Raw genomic sequence first — 27,728 nt, 5'->3', positions numbered from 1 at the left:
GGTGTCAAGAGGAGGGGACCAGACTCTTCTCAGTGGTGCCTAGTGAGAGGACAAGGGGCAATGGGCACAAGCTGAAACATGGGAAGTTCCATCTGAATATGAGGAGGAACTTCTTTACTTTGAGGGTGGCAGAGCACTGGAACAGGCTGCCCAGGGAGGCTGTGGAGTCTCCTTCTCTGGAGATACTCAAAACCTGCCTGGACGCAACCCTGTGCAACACGCTCTAGGTGAACCTGCTTTGGCAGGGGGTTGGACTAGATGATCTCCAGAGGTCCCTTCCAACGCTTAACCATTCTGTGATTCTGTGAATATTTTAATAGAGCTGGAAAGTAAATAAGTTCTCACTTTCCCTGACTAGATACAATATTTAGCATGTAAGTATACAATATAATGCAACACCTTGCTATCATCAGTCTCCAGGGGTAATGGGGAACTAGGCATAGATTTAACTTATCCTGCAAAGACATCAAATACATGTCTAACTTAAAGTCCCATAGTGTCTCACCATCTCGTCTTGCTTAAATAATTTGCCAAATGGAGGGAATTCTCTGAATATTTCAGTAGCCTGGCAGGAGACCAGTCTGTAGTAGAGCTGTCTAAAGTGTTTGCCTGTCTCAGAGATACTCAGTTTAGGAGTCTTTTCTTCAAAAACATTGGGACCATATAGGAAAAAAGGTGTGGTTTCATGTTTTGTGTGCTTCGTAGAAGCTGATTCTCCAGTGTCTAAGCATTATACTTTTCACAGTCTGAAAGTGAAAGTTCACATTTCTTGCATTATATATATAGTTGAGGAAATAATCAGTGAGGCTTCTCAGGACTTCTCAGTTTGCTCACAGTCACACTGGTAGTGGTTAACACCATGGATGGCATTGGGTTACTCAGCATTTTCAGTGATGTAAATGCAGTAGGTTCTGGACGTCAGTCTTTAGAAAAAGCTGCTATAACCTCATGCAAATTTGTACTTCAGTTTGCAAACCAGAGAGGTTTGCTACTTAGGTTGTCACGTGTTTGCTCTTTATTGTACTTCTCTAAATAAAAAATTAAAAAGAAACCAAGAATGGCTTTGTATACAGAGAATATTGGCCCATATTCATTTAATAAATCTCATTAAGTACTTTATAATCAGCTTATTACTGTTAAGAATATTTTAGTCGTCTACATAATGAATAATAATTTCCCACTGTTTTCTACTTAATTTAAGACTGTAAACCATTTGATATAAAGAACTTGTCTTTTTTATGTTTCTTAGTTACCTGAAGCGTCTGTGGTTTTATGTTGCTATAAAATGCTGCATACTTATTGCTGAGTACTTGTCCTTACACATTGCAGCTACATATGCACAAACAACAAAATTTTCATCCAGCAGTATATATTAGAGCAACATGTACATACTATTCCCGGGGAGTGGGAATCTCTTAATACTATAAAATGTCTAGTTTTTTCCTACAATCTGCAGCTGAGAGACAGAAATGCTATCTGAATTAGCTTTCTTTTAGGCACTCTGCAATTTAAATTCTGTGGTTTCCTTAAATTCTGAGAAAACAGAGAAGTTTAGTGGTTGATTCTTAACCGCTTTTTTACTTAAGAAGCAAACACTGGTTATAATATCTTTTTAATAATGAGTTTTAGTTCTTGTACTCTAATCCAAGTTACAAATGCATGTATTTTTCTTAGAATACAAGTTGTCACTTAATACTAGAAATTTCCAGACAGGAATATACAACTACACATTCATATTTTGTGCACATCTGACAAAAAAAAAGTATTTCTGTACAAAAGGTAATTACCATGATAATTCCTGTCCTACCAAATAATAAAATGTTATTCATAAGAACATGTGTGCAAAGGTAGGTGTAAACTGCACAAACATTGTGCAGTTACTGCATGTGCATCATACGTGTGCTCTGCAGACTCCTGGGGGCTGGTGAACAGGTTCTAAAGGCATCTGTGAAAGGCAATTAGAAAATAACTTCAGTGTTCAGTTTGCAGAAATTAGCTCTATGGGATCTCCACACCCACTGGCAGGGGGAGGGGAATTACAGTTCTATGAGTTGAAAAAAATAATACTGGAAATGAAAAGGAAGGTGTTGCATAAATGCAAAAGAATGTTGCCTGGTAGAGGGGCTCTTCTGCAAGTGTGCTTGGATTAAGACAGAAACATCCCAACTTTATTAAAAAAAAAATAGTACCAGGAATTATGATATTATGAGAAACTTAAACTTCCTTTTTTGTGTTGTAAAAAAATCTGTAAACTATAGTAAGGATTAGATAGTTTGACAAGATAAACCTGATCGATTTCTTTATCAAATACTCAATGAACCAACAGAAAACAAAAGGTGCATAAACTGTAAGAGCAATGAAAATAAAGAGAAGCAGCTGCATAGACTTGTGTTGTAGGGTTGGTTTTGGAATTACAGGAAATGGAGGAATATCTTCGTTTGTCTTAGTTTTAATTGGGAAAATTATTTTAAGCATCAGAACAGGCATGATAGATAATAGGAACAAAGGTATGTAAAGCTTACTTGCTACAATTGGTATGGAAGCAAACCTCAAGCATTAATGCTCTTAAGCTGTGGGGACTGGATGATCTTTGTTCAAGAACTCTGAAAGAACTGATACAGCAAATCTCAGTCTTGTCGTAGGGATTGTTAATAAGATTATAAAATCTGGAATAGTATAATAGTAAATGTGTTACTTGTTTTTAAAGAGACTGGAAGTGATCTAGACAGGTACCACTGCCTTTTTCTTAAAAAAAAAAAAAAAAAAAAGAAAGAAAAAAAAAAGTTTTGAAGACCAGAATTAGTAGACATCAAGAGAAACAGAAAATGAGATAAAATCATACATGCTTACTAAATTAAGTTTCTCTTGATATTATTTTCCAGACAAAGCAGTAGGTGGACTCATGTAGATGATCTTTGTTATAATGTCACTTGCAAAATAACTATTTAACATGGAAAACATGGGTATCAGTAAAAGAATTTTAAGGCAGATGAGGAGCTAGTAAGAGAAGACAACAAAGGACTGTCAGAAGGTATTATTTCCCAAGTAAAATGCTACTAGAGATCTAGGATTTCACTTAGTAGTTTTATTCAGTTTTCTTAAAAACTGTAGGCTGTAGGAGTGCTAGTGACACTTTCATATGACTCAATGTTAGGAAAAAATCACTATAGAGAAGTATCAGTTAACAGAATCTTGGAGGAGTTCAGTAGGAGGGAATGTAATGCTTAGAAGTTTTAAGTCCTGAAACTTTTTGAAACTATGAAAGAAAACAGAAAATCTGTTGATGCCAATGAGGATAGGCTGACCACAAGGGAAAGACAAGTTCAGTGACTCAACACTACTTATATTACTTTTGTAATTGCTAACCCTTTTCATGACATCATAATCTCAATATTGAAATTATTTGATTTTGCAGACCCTGAAGGTTTTGACATAATACATTTATTGATGACTAAGTTACAAACAGACAGAAATTCTTTACTCATAAATAAAATTAAAACCGACAAAAACAAGGAAAATCAAGGCAAATAAAGGTTTTCATTCATTAGTGTACATTACCTCTCAAATATCTGACTTCATATTCTGATTTCAGACAGAAATTGTACTAACGTGGTACAGGTTTTTTTTCTCAGAAAAGCTATATCAAAGGTTCTAGTTTGACAGAAAGCTGGAGGACCTAGATTATTTAATATGAAAATACAGTATTGCAAAATACATTAAGGTGTCTGGAGAAGTTTGAGGAATCCTTACATAGAAAATACACTAAATTTCCTCTTATTTCAATTTCTTAAAAGCAAAGGAATTGCAGTATGTCTGTTCGCATCTCAAAAGTAATAAAAAATATTTTCCATGAATAAGCAGCTCCAGACAAAACAGAAGTCTGCTCATTAACGATTCTGATAGGGTGATCTAAAACTCAAAGCTTTATGAAGATTTTATGAGATGATTAAAAAGATAATTTAAATGTTCTAAACCATATTATAAATTATAAACTGAAATTTAGTTGACTGAACTGTGTATTTGAGGACATCAGAAAAGTGTGCTTTATAGAAAAATAAGATATGTTAGGAGAAATGACATTTCAGAAAAAAAAATCTCAAAGCATTGTCTCTTATTTTTCATGTGTTCCATTCTACCACTTCCCCTTTCCCATCCAAGAAAAGATGCCATCTAGACAGTGAAGTGTCAAAGAAAAGTATGTCTAAGTAAGATTCCCTAAGAATTGTCAATGAAGAGTCCTTTTTGCCCATTTCCTTTTGTAAATAATTTCTGCAATGTTCAATTCATGTAGTCATCATTCCTTTTACAAAATATAGTTGTGTTCAGAATATATATAATGCTTGGCAATATAGAAAGACGCCATCTTCACCAGGCTAATATGCAAATTAGTAACAAGTGAAATGCAAACATTACCAGATGTAGGGGGGTGAAAAAAGCGGGGTTTTTCATGCCAGGCAAAACCCCAGACATGTTATAGGCTATGTTTTCTTCACAACACTGTAGAGAAGGTAAAGCTGATATGAATGGAGTATAGCTGAGTTTCTAGTATGCATAGTAAAGCCACACTCTCAGATTAAAAAAATAAAAGTTATTCCTAGTGAATCCTTATGCCTTTTCATGTTGAAATTCTCCAGTTTCTGAAAAGTTTTATGTTTTCTCACATAAGATTCTCAGCTGCTTTTGAATACTCATTTCAACATCATCTTGTAAAGGAAAGAGTTGAAGTTTTTCCAGAAACCAATACTTTTTTTCAAATTAACCTAAGAATGGGCTGCTAGCAAGCACCATTCTGTTAACTCCATCTTGTAGGCTCCCATGCCATCTTCACAACATTCTTAGTGTACCCAGGTTTGGGAAAAAAGAACTGAAAATAGAAACCAGTTTTATCAGATAAGTTTGTGAGCAAAATAAATAATCCGTATTTTAGCATCACTTATTAAGCTGCAGTACTTAGAATTATTTTAAATAATATGCTTTGTTTCACTTTAAGCTTCTTCCTCCAGAATGAATAGAAAATTGTATCATACTACAGTAACTAATATTCACTGGAATAAATTGAATTTCTTTGGTTTTTTCAAAGTATGAACAAGTAAAATTTCATTCCACCTTGTCATTTAAGATTCAACTACTCTGAACTATGTTGTGTTTGAAATAGAATATGACTAAAATAATAAAATTACTAAAAATAATGCACATAATGTCTATATTATAGAATAGGTCATGATTATTCACTGGAAGTGTATTTAATCTGACTTCAGTTTGTTACCACTGTATAAATAAAAAACACTCATAGTTTTCTCAATGTTTCAGTTTTACAGTTGTGAAAACAGACAACTGGTTTTCTTAAACAACTTCTGCCAAACTGTTTCCAGGAATTTCAGTCATACCTCATATTTTCACTCAGGTAAACTTTTAGAATTTGTGGTTATCAGAAGTCAGTTCCTGTTTCACAACAGGTATACATCCAAACTGCTAATGTGGTGCCAGCTGCATATTCCGTAGCAACGACTTCAATAACATGACTCCTTGCAGAGAACGAAGCTCTGCTTCTGACCATAAATAAGATAGCTAGGACATAGGAGGCAAAATGACTTGATAAATATGAGCTTAAACTAATCTCCATTTTAATCTGTTAAATCTCTATTCTGTCAGCAAACTAGACTGGTTGCTTTTCTTCTTCCTGCTTTTCTTAAGAAAAAGATTTGTGGGTCAGTAGAAAGATTTGTGGGGCGGGGAAAGGGGTCAAATGGGAAAAGAGAGAACAATGATCTGCAGTTCCTATTTACATTTCTTTTGCATACATGTAAAGTTTCTGTTTGTATTTGTGGAATGATGTTTAAGGCATCTGAACGCTGTCTTATGCAACAGGGAAGAGATGGGTCTGTGAGCATAACCAGTGCTGCCTAATCTAGGGAGACAGATTGCTATGCAGGACAGTTATTTTTCTTCAGGCATCACCAGTTGGTAGTATCAAGGAAAGCACGACTATTTCTCTTCAAATGAGACAAAAAGGTAGTTTAATCTCCCTGAGATGTACTGGCATTCCTTTCCACACCACTCCATCTATTGCAGTTTAAATCTATGCAACTTTAAGGATCTTTTCAGGTCAATTATAAGAAAAAAATGGCACAGCAAAAGTATGGCGAGAACTGGCGTTTACCAAGTGAGATGAGGAACAATAGTTATTTTTTGATACAACTGAGCAGATCTTACATTTTAGAATGAGATCACGTGAAACCATCTCTTGCTCTAACTGAAGGGGGAAAAGAGCGAGAGCCAGAACAAGCTAAGAAGTTAATATAAGACACATAAAATATTAATTTTTCAAAGATCTTGACCTGAAGATTCTTTGGACTTCAAAAAGGGCTGGGGCTTGGATGGAGAATGTTCTGCTGAAATTACATTTAGAGTTGAGCACATAATTTTCAGAACAAAAATATACTTGATAACTAAGCTCTTTTTCTTCTTAAGGGATAGCCACAAGCTCTTAGCAACATTGCCTAATTTGCGATTGCTGTTCAAAAGTGAACTATATGTTTTCTAAGTTTTCTCTTTTAGTATTAATTTCAACGAGATAATTATGGCTCTAAGCTCTCAAGCCCTGAGGGCATGTTATATGGAGTGGGTTATATCTACACTGAATAGCACTCATTTAGACCTTTTCTGGGTACAGAGAAACAATTTTTCTCTGTCTTTTTTCAATTCAAACTGTCAGAAATCATGTGAGGCTCTGTCAGAGCCCATTAGAATGGTGTTTCTATAGCATGACACCAAAATGCATGTTGCTTGCCTTATGATTCATCACGAAGATGTCTGAGGGTAGAAGGCCTGTAGGAATGCAACAAGACTGTCTAGGAAGAATAGAGACAAATAAACCTACTGTTACCTGGACTGCTTCTAGCAAAGTGCTTCTGAAGTTCCACAGGTTTTTCTCTCTGAAGGAATAGTATATTTGCTCCAGAAGGGGGTCCAATGGTGAGCTAACTTCCATGCAGGCTGGATGGTAGAAGAAGCAGAGAGAACAAAAAGCTGAGTTACTTGGCTTGACATACACTCATATAACACCTGCCTGTGAGTAAAGCACTCTAAAATGTGGTAAGGAGCTTATCAGGCTTATCTGCTCACTCTGTTGAGGATTCTGATGAGATTCTGATGAGTGCATTTACTTTCTATGCTATTATTGTAGCACAGAATCCATCCAGAGGGACCTTAAGAGGTGAGCACGTGCAAACTGCATGAAGTTCAACAAGGCCAAGTGCAAGGTCCTGCATGTGGATTCGGGCAATCCCAAGCACAAATAAAGGCTGGGTGGAGAATGAATTGAGAGCAGCCCTGAGGAGAAGGACTTGGGGGTGATGGCTGATGAGAAGCTCAACATGAGCTGGCAATGTGCACCTGCAGCCCAGAAGGCCAGCTGTACCTGGGACTGCATCAAAAGCGGCGTGGCCAGCAGGTCGAGGGAGGTGATTCTCCCTCTCTGCTCTGCTCTCATGAGACCCCACCTGCAGTACTGCATCCAGGTCTGGAGTCCATAGTACAGGAAAGACAAGGAGCTGTTGGAGCAAGTCCAGAGGAGGGCTTCGAAGATGATCAGAGGGCTGGAGAACCTCTCCTGTGAAGACAGGCTGAGAGAGTTGGGCTTGTTCAGCCTGAAGAAGACAAGGCTTTGGGGAGACCTTCTAGCAGCCTTCCAGTATCTGAAGGGGGCCTACAGGAAAGTGGGAGAGTGGCTTTTTGCAAGGGCATGTAGTGATAGGATGAGGGGGAATGGTTTTAAACTGAAAGAGGGTAGATTTAGATCAGATATTAGGAAGAAATTCTTTCCTGAGAGGGTGGTGAGACAGTGGAAGAGGTTGCCCAGAAAAGTTGTGGATGCCCCCTCCCTGGCAGTGTTCAAGGCCAGGTTGGATGGGGCTTTGAGCAACCTGGCCTAGTGGAAGGTGTCCCTGCCCGTGGCTGGGGGGATGGAACTAGATGATCTTTAAGGTCCCTTCCAACCCAAACCACTCTATGATTCTATGATTATTGAAGATAACTTCTGTGGATCTAAAAAGTTGTATGACTAAAGACCTATCATTTGGATGATTTTCTTTAACTGTAGGCAGTGGGATGCATTTCTTACCACTTCATTGATTAAGTTGATTTTTTTAATCTATATGGCTTTCATGGAAAATTTATAAATAATAAAGGGATGCTAACACTTAAATTATAGAAATTATTTCCAAGTCTGGGGAATTGTCACATCCATACATTACATATTCATAATATTGCAGATGAATCAATATTAACATTTAAGTGACTGTTCATTTTTATTTAGTTCTTTCCTTTTGTTTTGGGCAATCTCTGTACTGGTTTTAAAAAAATTCATGCAAAAATGCCATGTTTTGCCTTATTTTTCTTTAAAAGAATTTTTATTTGGATGTTCCTTCTGAAGGAAGTGCAATATTGTCTGTGCAATATTTATGTTAGCAACATGTTTCTTTCATTAGCCTCTATCACGTACCTCAGACGTGATCTCAGTCAACCCTCCTTGTCACTGGTAGCATATTTCAGGCTCCACAACCATACATTTCGTGGAGGGCATTTTGAGACTTTTTATACAATTACTAAGTTTGATAAGGTTTTTTTGTTAATACTTGCCCAGAATCGACTGGTTGAAGTCACTAGCTCATCTTGCATACTGTCTCAAAAAAGTTACCATCGGTCATTATCACTATTTAGCAGTGACGCGGATGAAATTCTGTGTACTCACATTAAGAGCTGGCTGTTAAGCATTTCTTTAAGCATTAGCTTTACCTTCCTAGATACATGTTATGCCCTGTATGTTATTGTATTGTCACCAAAATATTTGATTCAATGACTTTTTTTGCCCCTTTTTGTCAAAATCAAAAGTAACTTAAACCAATCTCTTCAGAAAATTTGTACTCAGCATACAATGGTAGTTCTATATGCCCCAGGTGCAGTTTGTTTCTCATGATCTGTATGGTTTGTATTACATATTTTCATTGGTTTTGTTGATTTTTATAGTAAAAATCTGATACTGGTAGAACAGCAGTTCTTACCTCTCTTAGCACTATCATCATCTAGTAGGGCCTGTAGCAACAGGACAAGCGGTAATGGCTTTAAACTAAAACAGGGTAGATTCAGACTAGACATAAGGAAGAAATTCTTCCCGATGAAGGTGGTGAGACACTGGCACAAGTTGGCCAGAGAGGTGGTAGATGTCCCGTCCCTGGAAACATTCAAGGTCAGTCAGGTTGGATGGAGCTCTGAGCAATCTGATCTAGTTGAAGATGTCCCCACTCATTGCAGGGGGGCTGGACTAGATGACCTGTAAAGGTGCCTTCTAACCCAAACCATTCTATGATTCTATGATCATGATCAGAAATGTCACAAGGTAAACTCTTCCTCTGGTGTCTGCTAGTGCATTTGCAGCTATGACAAGAGACAAAGAATACGCTCTATAGACTTCAGTTTAAGAGACACAGACCTTAGTCAATTCTTAAGTAAATTTTCTGATATCATTAGTAATTGAAAAGCTGAGTGCTGTGGGAGGAAGACTGTGTGGAAGAAATGGAGATGCAAATAATCCTCTCTTTGGTTCTGCTACCCAAAGAACAGAATAGAAAGGTGTTCACAATTTTGCACTGTTATCAGGCTAATTAAAAACAAGGTTTATAGGACATACTCTTCACTCCTCCCTATTTAGATGTTTCATTGGGCAGTCAGAAATGCAAGATTCCCAAGACCAGTAAAAGAGAGAAAGAGGATAGATCCTTACTCTGTAGTCTAATGTGACTATTTATTTGGAAGTGAGAAGTGCTTCCAGATAATCTGGTTCCTGCTACAAACACACTTTGTCCATTACCTAATTAATTTTAGTGGAAAATTCTGAAGGAGACCTTGTAGAAGAGACTGGAATCTGGGATCCCTCCATCTCAGGGAAGAGCCATTATCACTTGCAGACTCCTGTTTGTGTCTCTGTCGTTCTCTCTTCAGCTTCTTTATGCCTAGCCTAGATCCTGCATGAATGGGGAAGATGTACTAGACCTTCCTATAGCCTAAATTCTAATGATCAGAGCACTGTCCTGGTAAGAGAACCAAGGAATCAAAGATAAATCTGCTTTGAATTGCTTTTTTCTGTTTTATCTTTTTTTTTTTTTTTTTCTTGAACTGAAATTGTGCTTGAACTACTTTTTCAAAGAACTTGGTGAATCTGAATTGGAACTGACATGCCAAAATACTTATCTGGTCAAAAAAAATGATGCCACTAAAGTTAATGTCACTAAATGTTTTTACCGGTTGCATTTTTTTTTCAAAGTGAACTGATTAGCAAACTATTATAGGCTTGAACTGGAAGAATTTCCTAAGTCAGCCTATACTGGAAATGTAACAAAAATCCTTTACTGGTTAAAGTTTCTGGCTTTAATTAATCCTGCTCATATATAAGCCTATATATTGTGTATTCCACTTTGTTGGTGAGTTCTTTAACTGGTTTGTAATGCTGTGTAGTAAGTTTATATACACCTACTCTCCTGCTACTCTGCTTCTGAATGAAATCAGTTGAGTCAAAGGGTTCTACGCTTTGTGCTGATCTTAATACTAGAGAAAACTAGATAAACTGGCATATACATGTAGAATAGATTCATTCACAGATTTCAAATGCGTTAGGTGCCAGGTCAGTGTTGAGAAGCTCTTTCTCAAGATAGTACAAGGCATTAATTAAGCCTGGTGTTGAAAATGTCAGTGCCCATAGATGATCAGGCAAGTATGCAGTTAGGTAAGTGCAATATGAAATAATAATGATGGTGCAGATTTGTGTAGCATTTGGTGTAGTTAATATTTCATAGTAAGAGGATCTAGCCTTGAGAAAGCCATAGACAACTGGATTAGTTAATGTAATGTTTTCTCATATTCAGATTAATCACACAACTTTGCAGTTTTTACAGTTCTGTTTGTATTCTTTTCAAATGTCTCTAGTATAAATTCCCAAAGTGATGGCGTGAATGAAGGCTGGTGCTTTTTGCTTTTTACATAAAGCATGAACATGTCGTAACAGTTATAACGGCATACGTGGTCCTTTTAAAAGTTATACTGAATACCTACCTTTATTGAACATTATTATATACTTTGTTTTGTAAGTTCTTAATGAGAAAAGGCTAGTTTTCAGTCTCACTATTTATAACTCTCACTGTCTGCTTTCTATCATGGTTGTATTTAAATGAAAAAAGAAATCCCAGCCTTCTGCATAGAGTAGTAGGACATAAATGATGCTACAGCCCCTTTAAATTTTGTAATCTGTTGTATTTTAGTGCTCCAAGTCTTCAGAGTACAGTAATATACAAATGTGTGCAGCAGTACAGGCTCCCTTTTTATTACTGAATTGAAATAAATACTATTTCACTGTCAACACATTGTGACATTCAAGTAGTTTAATATTTTATTCTTCGTCCAGAGTGGCATCAACTGTACTAGGGCTAATTTGAGGTATTGTAGAATAGAGCTGTGACAGCAACAGAACTGAGCTTACAGAAATAGGATCTATAAAAATGTGCAGTGCAGTGTCTCATCACGTTACTCCCAAATCCACCCACACCCTAATCAAACACACAGTCTTATCACATGTTTTAATGTCATTGAAGTTGCAGCTGGCTCCCATACTGCAGGATTTCCTGTCCAAAAGGGCGAGGGGTCGTTTGAAGTTCAAAAAAATCTTAGCGCAGCCTAAACCATTCGAAAAGAATGGCAAGCGAACCATACGTGGCCTGGGCGCGCTGAAGCGTAAAAGCTCGCCTAGAAATCCTTCACCTCCCAGCAGAGATCAACGCGGTGAACTCTGTGTCTTACATGTATCTTTTCCTACAGATACTGTTTCGCACTTCCACGCGAAGCCTTCCTCGCTTTCAGCCCCCCGAGGGAAGCGGGCTGTCTGGAGGCAGGCTGGGGGCTCTGCTCTGCCCCCGCGCCCCGTCCTCCCCCTCCACCCGCGGCAGGGCGGGACGCGCTGCGTCAGGAGAACCCACCTAGAGGGGCCCCGTGACGGCCGCGCAGCCTCCGCCCGGCAGAGCCGCGCCGCAGCCGGCCCCGGCTGCTGCAGAGTGAGTGACACCCGACCCGCCGGCGTCCGGAGCTGCCGCGGGGCGAGGATACGAGGAGCCCCAGGGGCAGGTTGGAAATTCTTGTCAAGGAAAAGGAAGCAAGAGCCTGTTGCCTGCGTCGCTTCAAAATATACGCCGCGCCGGCTCTTTAGCTTGGGCTTGAGGATATTTACCGGCGCATCAGGAGTGATAACTACTATCGGGGAGCAGAATTGGGGAAAAAGGACAGCAGAAAACGAAGGCTTAGGTAACACGGGACTTAAAGCTTTACTTTCATTTTTGCAACGTAGAAATTGATGCACGTGGTTTTATATACAGTATAACATCAAAACAGAACCAGGTTCTGCAGTGAGTCGATAGCTTAGTCATTTTACTTAAAGGGAGCAGGCAGCCTTATTATGGGGTTGGACAGCAAAAATGAATGTGGTCACGATATGATCGTATCTCGTGATGGTATCTAACTGTAGTCCTGTCCTATGGAGTCCTGTCCTTCTTTCTTAGCTGAAGAAATAAACCCACAGTATCGAATTCAGAAAGAAGTTTGGGTTTGTTGTACATGGCTATTAAACATCACCCTGTTCCCTGGGCTTGTAAGAAAGGAAAACTGCATTAAAGTGATCACTGATGAATATGTGTCTAAGAAAGAAGAAAAAGCAATATTCATTTCTGAACATGTCAAAGCAATCTGAAGTTACACATCTCCCCCTAACCACTGATTTGGCATGGATGACAAGAAACTCTTTTGACTAACCTCTTCCAACTGTCCAAAATGCTGCATATGAAGATGCTTTAATTCACAGTCAAAGCACTTGGATTTTTATCAAGGCAAACTGTTGGCATTGTTGTAACAGTTTCTGTGTACTGATTAGTTTAATGTTTTTTAAGTAGCAAGTGATGCATAAATGGATGGACATATACCTAGAAAACCCTGTGGAGAAGTCTTTCTTCGGATCCTGGGAATTTTTATTTTTGTGGATTACAGTAATTCTTGCAATAATCCCTGCTGTTAACTGCTCATGCAGTTGTTCTGGAATGCATCTATGAATACCATAACAGATAAATCTGTCTGACAAGGAAAACACTGATGTTGGAAGATCTGTGAACATGATGCATGTGAATAATTTCCCCTTTAGGAGGCACTCATGGATATGGTGAGTAATCAATACATATTACAGATTGTTAAACTCAAAATGCTTGTTTGCAAAATACTGTGGCAACTACCAGATGCTATGTTTTTCCCTACATTGACGTCAAATGAGGACGAACCGGGCTGTGAGAAAAATGAAAATCTTGCAGAGATAGTAGTGATGAAGTAATGTGAGTTTGGCACTCCTTTGCCTTTATGAAACAGACAAGTCATAAAAATTGTATTGTTATGGTCATGTTTTCTTACATTATAAAAGCCTTTTGAGCGGGGAGACGTTATTTTCTTCATGTATCAAAGGAGCACTTCTCATTTCTTTCTTAGCCTGACTTGAAGGAAATAATGAAGACGTATTTTCCCGCCTATGATACTGCGTTGTTTGTCCCAGAATTTATTTATTTATATACATTCAAGTGACCTGAAAACAGGAAAAAATGCTCATTCGTATGATAATTCAGTAATCTTTAATAAATGCATTTGTATAGTAGATTCTCAAATGTGGCTGTTCGGAAGACAATCATATAGCATGAAAATCCCTTTATCATCCTTAAAACATCTGTTTCCTCTTTGAACCACAGGCATCTATAGTTCTTGCTCACTGAAAAATCTTTCTCTGTAACTTTCTTTGCAATATAGTGCAGTTAACTTGCTTATAAATTCGACTAGTGGTTGTTGCGTCACGTCTTGCTCCTGATGTAGGAATTAATGTCTTGATCACTGCTTAATGAATATGATTAGCTAAAGCAAAAATATTCCCACAGAAAACTTGTGCTCTTTGGGTAAATATTGAGGCTTTTCGAAATATTAGAAGAAAACATATTATGGAAGCTCATTTAAATAAAAAAAAAGATCGCATTCAAGCTGAGGGATTGGCTTCAGGGTGCACGTCTGACAGATTTGCGCTTAGCTTGTGTGAGCCTCCGCATGCAGCTGATCCGCAGGGAAGCCTGAGAGAGGATTTCGCCTGGGAAAGGATTTTCCCCGGGAAGCGCGTTAGCGAAGCTGTGACAGCCGCGTTCCCTCGCTGGCGTGTCCGGGCTGTGTTCGAGCCGGCGCTGGGGCAGCCGCGCCCCCGCAGCCCGCCAGCGCCGCCGGTGACGTCAGACCGGTGTCAGCGGCCGGAGGCGCCGGCGGCCCCGCGCGCAGCCAATGGCGGGAGGCGCGAGCCGCGCGTCACGCGGGGGGCGGGGCGGGCGCCGCCGGCTCCGCGGGTGCGGGTGATGGGGTGTCGGTGCGCGGTTAGTGGGCACGCGCTGCTTTGAGGGCATCTGTCAGGGTTTTTTTTTAATTACATTTTATTCTACCTTTCCATAAGACCACTTTGGCCTACGTGAAATCTTTTTAGAGCCGAATTCAAACCATGTCACCGAAAAAAAAGAATAACGTGATCTTGAAAGTATTCCGTGTTTCTGTTTTGGCGGTTCATGTAGCAAAGTGTGTTGGAAAGGGTGCTGCAGCCCGCACCTAACAGAGAGACCGTTCCCATTTTCTTCTAAGAATCTGGCCTACTTCTGCATTTAATAAATTAAAGAAATTACTTTAAGCATGTTTTCACCCCCAGGGTTCATCTTCTTACTAAGCGGTTTTCAGCCATGGACCCTGGAGTCTACTGAAAGGGGTTTGGAACAAACAGACTGTTATTAAGCTTCTCTAAAGGGCAGTTACCTGGTTTCCCTGTGTACTCCTCGCCAGCCCCTTGCTGCCTGCCACAGTACGTGAACCCCTTCTCTAGGGAAGACTGGCAGAAGTGTTTGCTGGGAAGATACGTGAAGATAATGATGTGTTCCACGTTTACTATTTTAACTGAATGCAAACTGTGCCATGCCTACGTTTGTGCTTACCGTATCGTAGACCTTAATTTAGCACGGAAATGTTTTTAGCATGCTGTTGTTTGTCTCAACGCTCAGATAATTGGCAAATTTGCTTATTCATGCTACAGTAGGTCTGTGAGGAGCACTTGTGGGTGCCAGGGTTTTAAGTTGCCAGTCATAGCTTTTCTTTTAATTCTGAACCTTCACAAACCCATGCATTGCCTATAAGGTATGCCAACCTTTTCTATTGTGGATAGGAATTGGCACAAAGAAAAGTCTCCTATATGTGTATACCCTCCCCTTGTGCTACTTTCAGATGTCCATAAAAGGATGATAATGAAGATAAAGGAAAGGATATCTTTCATGGGACCCAATTAGTTTTGTGTTTGTTTGGTACAAATACTAGTTGATCATCTGTAATAATGTTTCCCCAGTGCTGATGCAACACATCAAAGGTGTTTTGTGGCCAGCATCATATACCTTGTAATTTTTGGAACCTTTACATGCATACAGAACCAAGTATTTCGGAAGTAAGAGTAATAATTTTCTGTGCCTTAGAGGTGTTGCTTTTTTAAGGTATTTTCTGTACCTTAGAGACATGCACTATGCCTTCATGTGCTAGTTCCTGTTCATCTCACATGGAATATGGGGAGGAAGGGTCGAATGGGATAAAAAATTAATCCTTCTGCAATATAATTTATTGTTTCAGATGTCCAGGATTTTAGTGTTGTGTAACCAGTCACAGGGGTGGACGTGTTTTTCATGTTTGGTCTTCTGTGTGGGTTTAGGGAAAGAATAGCCAGAAAGTGATGGCCCTGAAAGTAGGGTTTGAATGTGAACTTGTTAGCTTTTGGAAGTGTAGTGAGAATTCCAGTATCTGAACTCTCCTGGTAATGTAAGTAGTAAGTAGGAACTGACTACTGGCAAAAAGCAGCCATAGAATATACATGTTCCCAGGCAGTACGAATGGGAGCACAACTAAGAAAGACAAGGGTAGCTGTAATCTGAATGGATTGTAAAGGGCATATAAAACTGAGACTGGAGTAGACAAAAAAGAGATGTTTTGTCGGAAGCGGTTTCAAGCAGTTTGGATTGTAGAGAAGCAAATACAAAATACATATGATTAAAGGGATGCAGTGGCTGGGTCAAGTGATGTCCTGGGTGAGGATGAAGTTAGTCCCAGCAATAGTGAGAAACATTTGTGATGATAGAAGGAGGAGTAGGATTTTATAACTACTTACCACATTACACAATACACAACATAAATTATGTATTAACAATATGCAGCTTACTGCCATTCACACTGAAAACAATTTTAGAAACATTTACTGCTGAATTATATAACCTAGCTTCCATTTCCATTACATTTTATCTGCCTTTTTGATGCCAAACCAAAGAGAGATAAACATAGTATTCAATTTTGACTTGCCTAATTGTGTAAACAAAATATTGCACAGGCCTTTTAGCTTTACCATAGGAAAAATAGAAGTGAAAAACCTGTCTTCAAGGATATCTGTCTTTAAACTAGTAAAGATATGAAATTAATCCAAGGTGAATACACTTTTCAGAATCAAAAACCTGTGACTGTCCATCCTTTTCTGCCAACTTTTGGCCTGTTAAGATTGAATGAAATTTAATTTGGTTACCAAGGCAGTGAATAAAGAAAAAAAAATCCTTTCTTGGTTCCTTTTTAATCCCACTATATTTATTTGATTTGATCATTATTGTTCAGTGTACTTTAATGCAAAATGATGTGTATGCATGGTTATACATGTTATCCTTTGCTTCAGATTAATTTGATGACTAACTAGCTTTTTGAAAAGCACCTTAGTAAATCCCTGAATGAATGCAATTGTTAATAAGCTTCTGTCTTCTGTTTTTGCCAGTATTCTAAAATAATGATACTAAATTGTTTATTTGTACATTTTATAGAATCCCACATGGTTTTCAGCCATCCAAAAATGGTTTGGCTTTCCATTGTTATGCATGTTCTTCCATTTTGTGACACTAGGACAATATGTAACTACGAAAAAAACTAATGGAAAATGAAGATCTTAATGCTAATGCATGAAATAAAATTTTCATTATCTTAGGACATAACTTTCCTCTTCTAACCCAAACCAGGATGACACGTTTCATGCATATATTTACTCATTTGCTTGTTCTAGAAAATTTTGTGTATTTTGTAGTGGGGGAAGAAAAACGCATCCTTCTGAACTGCTTTTCAGCACATAATTTAACTAGTTTTTAGATTTTTTACACTTAAGATATTAACGGAAAAACTGTTGAGGCATACCTCAGTTCTTGCTTTGGAAATCTGGATTTGAACCTGAATTTTGGGGGAAAAAAATCATGATTTCTTAAACTTAAGAAGAAATCTTTTTAAGACCAAAGAATTTTGTTTAATCTTTTGTGGCCATTACATTTTCACAATACCGCTAAGTACGAAAGGTCACCTTATTCTCTGTTTTCTTATGCTCAGTGACAGGTGTTACTTTCCTTCAGGCATTGTTGAAGTTTATTGCTCAATTTAGGAAGAGTGTAGTAAGAGGTGGTAAGATACTGAATGAAACAAAAGAGTTTCATTTTAAGGTATCGATTGCCTTTTCCTTTATATTTCTAACACGTTATCTGTCTGGTGGCACCTAACCAGCATTCAGCATGCTGAATATCAGTGAAGAGATGAAAATTTTTCTACTATTTACAGATAGGGCAAGAGTTTCATAGAATCATAGAATGGTTTGGGTTGGAAGGGACCTTAAAGATCATCTAGTTCCAACCCCCCAGCCACAGGCAGCGACACCTTCCCCTAGATCAGGTTGCTCAAAGCCCCATCCAACCTGGCCTTGAACACTGCCAGGGAAGGGGCATCCACAACTTCTCTGGGCAACCTCTTACAGTGTCTCACCACCCTCTCAGGAAAGAATTTCTTCCTAATATCTGATCTAAATCTACCCTCTTTCAGTTTAAAACCATTCCCCCTCATCCTATCACTACATGCCCTTGCAAAAAGTTCCTCTCCCACTTTCCTGTAGGCCCCCTTCAGATACTGGAAGGCTGCTAGAAGGTCTCCCCGGAGCCTTGTCTTCTTCAGGCTGAACAAGCCCAACTCTCTCAGCCTGTCTTCACAGGAGAGGTTCTCCAGCCCTCTGATCATCTTCGAGGCCCACCTCTAGACTTACTCCAACAGGTCCATGTCCTTTTTATCTTGGGGGCCTCAGAGCTGGATGCCGTACTGCAGGTGGGGTCTCACAAGAGCAGAGTAGAGAGGCAAAATCACCTCCCTCGACCTGCTGGCCATGCTTCTTTTGATGCAGCCCAGGATGCGATTGGCCTTCTGGGCTGCAGGTGCACATTGCTGGCTCATGTTGAGCTTCTCATCAACCATCATTATCAGTTTATTTTTTTTATAATTTATATTACCAGTGCTTTGACTTTCTGTAATATTTCCATGTGAAAAACTGAAAGTTCTCCAGATACACTAGTCAGCTAAGCCTGACAACATCCCGATGGGTAGGTTAGAGACGTATCTGTATATGTAAATTGTATTCCTAACCAGTGAAGTGCTTTATAATCTTCCACGCAATAATTATGGCACTTTTGCATGCAAAATGTCTGCACAGGCAAGATTGCTCACATTGGGTGTCCTAGAGAGATGAATATCCTGTTGGGATTTCAATCTGTTGTTCCAGAATAATGAGATCATCTAACCTGCGTTTTCAGATCACCAGTATACTCCTTATATTACTGCAACTGATTCAAACTAAACTTTTGTATCTTTGAAATGTGAACTCTTTCCAAGGCCTGCCTTTTGCTCTTCTGTCCTCAGCATGTGATCTGTAAATGTAATTCTTATTTCATACTTCTGCCCTTTGGATGCACTACCTGTTAATTCGGAGTGAAAACACTTTGAAACACTATGTCTCATTAGAAGTACATGTTTTAACCAGTCATTTTCAGGCTAAGTTAGAGTCAAGTTATTTCTTGTCAGATCCTATAAACTTGCAGAAAGTCTTGCTGTCTCTGGATATAATTCTGATTTATATCTTCTTGGAAACTGAAGTCACAATAATAGAAACTAAATTGAAGCTGTTTTTACTCATAAAATACCTGTTGAGTGTTCATGCAGTTCCTCTATAGTCTCTTCACTCTTACCTGCTTACAAAGAGCCACCTTTTCTTCTTTGGGAAGAGTTGATCTGTACCTGCACTTTGACTCAGCAAAAATTACTCTACACCTCTACTTCTTAAACAATAGTTTAATAATGAAGAAAAAAAAAATTATTATTATTACATTAAACATGTTGATGAAATATTACTTATTATTTATGCGTTTCATTTACAAAGTATTTTGTAAGTAGCTCTGTGGGTACTTCCATTGTTTCTAAACATTCTGGCCTGAGTTAAGTGGATATGGTCTTTCATTCACAGATGGGTTCACTTGAGGATGGGGATTTGGCTTCTACTGGGAAAAGAAATTATAGTGTTAAATAGTCTAGTAAATTAGCAGGTTTACTTGAAATCCATGTATTAAATCCATGTATTCGGCATTCGGAGACAACCAAAGAATTGTCCAGGTCTATGCATGAAGATTTGAAGTGTTTCTACACAATGCGCACAGTATGAAGAACAAGCAAGAGGAGCTCGAAGCACTGTCCCAGTCCCAGGGATACGGTATTATTGGCATAAGTGAAACCTGGTGGGATGAGTCCTGTGACTGGTGTGCCATGATGGATGGTTACAGGTTCTTCAGGAGGGATAGGCAGGGCAGGCAAGGCGAAGCGGGGTGGCACTGTATGTAGTGGAGGGGCTGGTATGTATGGAGCTTAAAGTCGGCGATGGCACAGTTGAGAGCCTCTGCGTAAGGAATAAAGGACAGACAAATAAAGCCAATGTTGTTGTGGGAGCCTACTATAGGCCACCCAGTCAGGATGATGATGCAGATGAGTTTTCTTTAAGGAACTAAGGGATGCATCCAAGTCATCTGCCCTTGTCCTTATGGGGGACTTCAATTTGCCAGATGTTAACTGGGAATACCACACAGCTGGTACAAACACGTCCAGAAGATTTCTAAACCATCTGGACGATAACTTCTTGTTTCAGGTGCTAAGGGAACTGACCAGGAAAGGGCCCTTCCTCAATCTGTTGCTCGGTAACAGAGGGGGTCTTGTGGGTAAAGTGGCAATTGGTGGCTGCCTTGGCCATAGCGACCACGAAGTGGTCAAGTTTAAAATTTATGGTAACAGGGGGAACGCTGCCAGCAAGACCTCTACTCTGGATATGAGGAGAGCAGACTTCAGACTGCTCAGGGAACTACTTAATAAGGTTCCCTGGGAAGAAGCTTTTGAAGGGGCCAGGGTCCATCAGTGCTCGTCACTTTTTAAGTACCAGCTCCTAAGAGCACAGGATCAAGAGATTCCAAAATGTCAAAAGTCAAGCAGACAAGGCAGAAGGCCGGCCTGGCTGAGCAGGGATCTCCTGCTTGAACTAAGGCAAAAAAAGAAAGTGTACAACTGCTGGAAACAGGGTCAGGCGTCATGGGAGGATTACAGAGATGCTGTTCACCACTGCAGGGAGGAAATTCATGCGTCCAAAGCTCAACTAGAGTTGAAGCTGGCCAGTACTGTGAAGGACAATAAAAAGGGCTTTTTAAAATATATTGGTAGCAAAAGGTAGGCTAGAAAAAACATTGGCCCGTTACTCGACAAGCATAGTCACCTCACATACAGGAACGTAGATAAAGCGGAGAGGTTTAATGCTTTTTTCGCCTTGGTTTTCAACACCGATGATGGGTGCTGGGACCCCCAGAGCCCCGTGCCTGAGATCCATGACTGTGAGAATGATACACTCCAAATCAACCCCGAACTTGTGCAGGATTTGCTGCTCCATCTGGATCCCTACAAGTCCATGGGGCATGACGGGATTCATCTAAGGGTACTTAAAGAATTGGCTGATGTCATAGCAAGACCTCTCTCAATGATTTTTCAATGCTCTTGGGAATCTGGAGAAGTCCCAGTTGACTGGAAGTCGGCAAACATTGTCCCAATCTCCAAGAAGGGTAACAGGGATAACCCTGGTAACTACAGGTCTGTTAGTCTCACCTCGGTGCCTGGCAAAATTATGGACAAAATTATTGTGGGAGTTATTGAAACACATCTCAAAGACAATGCAGTCATTGGTCCCAGCCAGCACAGGTTCATGAGGGGAAAGTCCTGTTTGACAAATCTGATTTCTTTCTATGACAAGCTTACCCACCTAGTTGACCAAGGGAAGACAGTCAATGTAATTTTTTTGGATTTCAGTAAAGGTTTCGATACTGTCTCTCATAGTATCCTCCTGGGAAAAATGTCCAGCATACACCCAGATAAACACATAACGCAATGGGTGAACAATTGGCTGACGGGTAGGGCTCGAAGAGTTATAGTAAATGGGGTTACATCTGGCTGGCGACTGGTCAGTAGTGGGGTTCCTCAGGGATCCATCTTGGGGCCAGTGCTCTTCAATATCTTCATTGATGATTTGGATGCAGGACTTGAAGGACTAATGTCCAAGTTCACGGATGACACAAAATTGGGAGGAGCTGTTGACACTCCCGAGGACAGAGAGGCCCGACAGAGAGACCTAGATTAATTAGAAAGGTGGGCTATCACCAACCGCATGAAGTTTGACAAGGGAAAGTGCCGGATTTTGCACCTGGGACATGGCAACCCTGGATGTACATACAGACTGGAGAAAGAGAGGCTGGAGAGCAGCCCCACGGAAAGGTATCTGGGGGTTCTGGTCAACAGCAGGTTGAACATGAGCCAACAGTGTGCCCTGTCAGCCAAGAGGGCCAACCGTGTCCTGGGGTGCTAGCAGGTTGAGGGAGGGGATTGTCCCGCTCTACTCTGCACTGGTGCGGCCTCACCTGGAGTACTGTGTGCAGTTTTGGGCACCACAGTATAAAAAAGATATGAAGATACTGGAGAGTGTCCAGAAGAGAGCCACAAAGATGGTGAAGGGTTTAGAGGGGAAGCCATATGAGGAGCAGCTGAAATCACTGGGTCTGTTCAGCTTGGAAAAGAGAAGACTGAGGGGAGACCTCATTGCGGTCTACAACTTCCTCACAAGGGGAAGTGGAGGAGTAGGCATTGACCTTTTCACCCTGGTGACCAGTGACAGAACTCGAGGGAAAGTCAGGAAGATATGCCAGGGGAGGTTTAGGTTGGATATTAGGAAAAGGTTCTTCACCCAGAGCGTGGTGGAGCACTGCAACAGGCTACCCAGGGAAGCAGTCATGGCGCCAATCCTGAGAGCATTCAAGAAGCGTTTGGACAATGTCCTCAGACACACGGTGTGAATTCTGGGGCTGTCCTGTGCTGGGACAGGAGTTGGACTCGATGATCCCTGTGGGTCCCTTCCAACTCAGGACATTCTATGATTCTATTATTTTCTATTTTGTTTGATATTTTCAACGTAGTATTTGTGGGCGGGGAGAGGAGTAGATGGAGGGGAGAGAAGAACCACTAAAAATGTTGAAAGCTGACAATTACAAAACTGAAGAAGGTTAGTCAACAAATGTAATTTATGGTTTATTGTAGTTTCATCTCATTAAAACAGAAGTAGTTAGGTTTCACTTGTACACTATGCTAAATGGCAATTTTTATGCTAACGTTAAGTCAGTATTGTCTGCTGAAACCTTAACTGAATACATGATGCTTGATATTTTTTTAATGACTGGATTAACTCTTTGATAATAGCAGAATGATTTAAGATAATTTTTATTTTAACCATTAAAATATACAAGAATATTTCCAGTAAAAGCTACTGGTCAGTAGCTGTTAATAGATGCAATAATTTTCCTCGGTGACTCATTCCATGGAAATAGGAAAATGGAGCATACAAAATAAAAAGTGGCTGATCCATTTATATTCTAAAGCATGTAAAAATATTAACAGAAGGAAGGGATGTTTATTTCTCTACTTTTAAAATTGGCTAAGTTGATTACCTTGAGAATTTATTACTGTTTTTAAAGATGAGTATGGGAAAATGGTATGAAAATTAGTATTTTGCCTTATTTAGGCAATAACCCTTTTTCTGTTGAGATCTGATTAAAATAATTGCCTGAATATTAAAGATATTCAGCCACTGGAAAGCTACAGTGAAACAGTGTACCTGAGTCTCAAATTCACTTGTCTGAAGGGAACTGTTTCTTTTAGTTTTAGTTAGCCTAGTTAATCTCTCAAAAGGAGGATCTCTAGACGTCTTATAGCACAACTTTTAATTTTACAGAATTACTTTATTCAATAGTTTTACAAAAAAAGTGGAAGGTTTAATTTTTTTTCTAAAGTAGCATGGCTTCATATTTTCAATTGTCTGAAGCAGTTGGTTTAGATTGTATTATTTCATATTGTCTCATTTTAATTGGGTTATTTTGATATGATAGATGACAGCTTGTCCCCTTCAGGAAAATAGATAATTCTTACTGAGATGAGAAGAGATGCCTTTAACTCTTTCCATGTGCAATGAAATGTAGCTTCTGATTTTATGGTTTTGTATAGCGCTTACAAAATTCTTAATTTCAGCCACTAACAAATGGTCTTTGGTATTTGATCTGAAATACAGACACATTTTTAACGCTGTCAGTAGCTAAGGATTAAATCAGTTACTTATGTTTCTGGTATAGGTGGAACTCTAATGGAAAGTTTGTGTGTCCTTCACAAGTTGTTGGGCTTGACAAAACAGTTATTTGGTGAAGTTCTAAGGTCAGTTCTATGCCTAGTTGAACAATCACATGAGCTTTAGAACATTTTAAGAAAAAAGGTATTCCATGTTATGTAATAACATTTTATACTGCATTTCTTTCATGTGTCTTATTCCATGTTATTACTGGATTTATTTTTCTTTACAAATTTATTGGAGCAGATTTTAAAGGATGAGCTCTTAAACCATAAGTTTTTTAAGAGTGATTTGTTTTCTGGTGACATCAGTGTACCCTCTGTTATTCACAAGCAATTTAAAGTTGTCAGAGTTTAACTTCCTTTAAACTGGAAAAAAATACAGCTCATTTGTAATATAAATTGCAGATTCAGAACTGAACAAGACCTTCAAGGTGAAATAGCCTTTCTGGTTACAGTAGAAGCATCAAGCGCAGAAGCTCATATATCCCGGTGATATGTGTGTCTGGATACAAGGGAAGAAATATTTCAAAAAATGGTTTCATTTGCCTTTGTATCTGACTATAGTCTCATAGGCAACCAGTGTCTTCAGGGAAGTGAGTAGATCTTAGTTATCAAATGATTAATTACAGTATTATTTTCGTTTATTGTACAGCTAAATACTTGAGACGTATAAAAAATAGGGGGTTAACTGTGGTTTTGACTGCTATTTTAAGGGGAAAGTTTGGTTTGGTGAATCCGGACTTTAGTTGTTAATGATGATATTGACCAAATATTGACCAATTAAAAATCATCTTAACACATCAAAGACTAAGATTTTTATGCATCTTAGACCATTTGTGATATTTTGGTTTCATGGACTGTGGATTTAAGAATGTCATCTTACAGTATTACTTTTTTGGATAATTCTTCTTTAATTGACTAAGTGTAATAATTCAAAAAGAAATGACGCATGTCATCCATACCTACTCTCAGAACTTGAGACAGAGGGACAGGTATTCTGTCACATTCAGTATCTAAATTCATTCAGAAATGTATGGAGATCAATGCTCAACTAAACTAAAATGTACATATTAAGGAAAAAAAATGCAATATTAATAGGTTGGATTTAGTATATTGTTAAATAACAATGTACATATGCCATCCTCTGACAGCAGAATTATTTACTAAAAAAAAATACTGGTGTGAGAACTTAATATATTTAACTTTGCATTTGATTGCATCAACTCATCAGCTTACTTATGTTTAGGCATCTAAATAATAATTTAGATTTCCAAGTTCAGATACTTTATTTAATTATTAAACTCAGAGGCATTTTATCGATGTTTTTCAACTCATGGAGGACACAAAAGTTCTCACCAACCTTCTTGAAATCTATCACTCCAATGTTTCCTGCCCATTATAAAGTATCATTTCATGCAACAGATCTCATGATAGAACTACTCTAAGAACACGGCATATAACTGCTGTGGAGCTCTCGTGTTTTGTCTTTCCTCAATATTTTAATTTGTGAATAGTGGGTCTGAACCATTACAGATATGACAAATTAACCACGCTATTTAATTTTCTTGCACTGTATTTGGCTCCAGTATATGTCCTACTATATGACACTTTTTTTCATCTGGCATCCCATCATGTCATCTTTGTAGTATCTTACATTCTACCAGTCTCCAAATAAAACAAAGAAGCTGTGGTAATAGGCAACAAAAATGATGATAGAATAGCTAGTTTCCAGACAGGTCAGAAACCAAACAGACATGGTGAAATAAAAATAATCCTTTTCCCCACCTTGTACTTACAATATTGAGGTATGGAGAAATTTACACCTGGGAGAAAAGTGGGAGATAAATTCCTTGAATGCTAGAGTAGTGTCGTACAGAAAAGCTGTTCTCATGTACAGGCCAAGAGATACCCAGCTCTACATCCATTTATTTTTTTATGTACTTTCAGCCCTTCCACGTTTCTTGCTGGTTGTCTCTAATGCTGTGAGAGAGCAGTTTCCTTGACTTTACTCCAACACAGACATCTTGAAATGGAGATTTGGTGAAGGTTACCAATCAACAAATACCTTTTCTTTCCCTTTTGCTGTTTGGGATTTTGATTTTAAGTGTGCTTGGAATGCTCTTCAGGGTAAAATTACACTGATAACTATGCAGTTCCCCCCACAGAATTTCCTAAGCGCTTTGAATAATTGCCATAGAAAGTGATCTCTCCCTCCTGGAGTATCTGTACCAGACTCATCTGTCCCATGCAAGTATAATAGTCCTAGGAATTGCATAGAGAAGGAGAGTAGTTAAAGACTGCTGGTTTTTCTAATCCAACAGTATTTGGAATGTCTAACCCACAAATACTGAAATTACCCTTTCCACAATAAGGCAGATTTTAACAGGGGGATTAGTTGGGATATTAGACCATCTTTGTTTGTTAGGAAGTTATAGCTGGATAAAAAGACAGTTAAGCTGCTGTGTTGGTCATCTATATAGTAAACATTTTCAAGTTTTAAATGCTATGATGCTTAAATTATTGCAGCATATGTTGGTAAGCTATATGCTGTATAGTATCTTTAGCAAGAGTGGGATCTCTATATGCTGTATAATCGTCACAGCCTAATCACATTTCTTTATCTAGGATTGCATTTTACAAGTAGATGTGGTTTGTGGTGAAGTAACTGCCACTGGGAATATCACAGTCACAAAAAGGTATGCATGCTGAGCTGCAGCTGTGCTAATATGTGGCTGTTAATTGCAACCAAGCAGGAATCAGATGTTGTCATAATAAGGTAGGGCTTGTACCAGCTAGAGGCTTACGCGCTTGTTCCATGAAGTAGAAGAATTTGAGAGATGATTTAGAGCATTGCTTATCCCCTGCAAAGTGAATATGAATAAAAGTTTTAAGAGTTTTTGCATAATGTACATTTTTGAACCATCAGTTCATGCGATTTCAATAAGATTGAATATTCGGGCACTTTTTTCATTCATTATACAATATTAAAAAAAAATATATGAGAGGCAAAATGAATCTACTTCCTGAAACAGAATACATGAAAATGTATCAGGATCTACCTTTAGTACCTGTATTTAGAAAAGATTTCTGATCAGATAGGTAGTGGCATCTGTATTAAAAAGAAAACACTAAGAAAAACAAATGTATGGGGTAATAACTGCAAGATTTTCAGTTTTTCTCTTTGCATCCTTTGCTGACATGTTTCATTTCTGCCATCTTCCACCCCCGAAAAAAAAGGACTGCTCATCTCCTTATGCAGTACTTTTAATAAAGATTTTGATACTTTGAACATACAAAATACATAAGCACACTTGTGACTGTGAGTTTAAGTTAACTGCTTTCCTGAAATACCACTTGCTTTCCTTATATTCACAGGTATTTTACTGGATATTAACCAAGGGAACAGATGCAGAATGCTGGGCAGGAAGAACTGCTTTGGGACTCTCATTTGAATATATAACTATTTATACATGAGATTATATTTTTTTCCTGGTTTCTTAAAGAAATGAGGCCTACATGATCATATGTATCTGTTTCTCCCTTTTATAGCTTTGGAACCTGTTGTCTGATTTCGATCAAATTATAGAGGATAGAAGCTTTAAAACTTCATTTCTTTTAAAAAACAGTGTTGGTTAGAAAGTGCCTTCAGTTTGTGCTCTCCCTGAGGGAAGGACTTCTGTGTCCTGGCAATGCAGCTCCTGGTAGCGGCTGGCCAGGCAAAGCCCTTGCAGAGGTTGCTGTCAGCTCAGCGTTTCTTGCCTCCTGTACCCTCAAACAGAGTAGGTGCGGGTGGGTCACTGGAGAGGGAGGTGGCTAAGCTTCATGTTCTTCATGCAACAACTTACTATTGCAGTTCAGGTGTACTGTGAAAATGAAGCCAGTGAAGTCTGTTGCATACACGTGGGTGTAGAAACAGTAGAGTCAAAGCATCATCCCTGAAGAAATGATCAGGACAGAAAAGCAGTCAGAATGGAGTTTGCAGTAATGATGAACCCATATCTCTCTTAGCCAGAGAT

At 38.9% G+C, this 27,728-nt stretch overlaps 1 protein-coding gene across 3 annotated transcripts in view; it reads left to right on the top strand.

Moving 5' to 3' along the window:
* PDE4D (phosphodiesterase 4D) overlaps positions 1 to 27,728 on the top strand; it is a 564,892-nt gene that overhangs the window by 241,455 nt on the left and 295,709 nt on the right. Inside the window, exon 1 of one of the 3 annotated variants that reach the window (XM_068422802.1) lies at positions 12,087 to 13,249. The exons of the other annotated variants lie outside the window; for them this stretch is intronic. Within the exon in view, the coding sequence (XP_068278903.1) occupies positions 13,203 to 13,249 (47 nt within the window). The 5' untranslated portion in view covers positions 12,087 to 13,202. Of the gene's footprint in view, positions 1 to 12,086; positions 13,250 to 27,728 lie in introns of those variants that run through there. 3 annotated transcript variants of the gene reach the window in all.

Source organism: Nyctibius grandis, chromosome Z (assembly GCF_013368605.1).
Source record: "Nyctibius grandis isolate bNycGra1 chromosome Z, bNycGra1.pri, whole genome shotgun sequence".
Taxonomy (NCBI): domain Eukaryota; kingdom Metazoa; phylum Chordata; class Aves; order Nyctibiiformes; family Nyctibiidae; genus Nyctibius; species Nyctibius grandis.
Note: the sequence above shows the minus strand (reverse complement) of the source record. Positions and strands in the feature narration are given on the sequence as shown.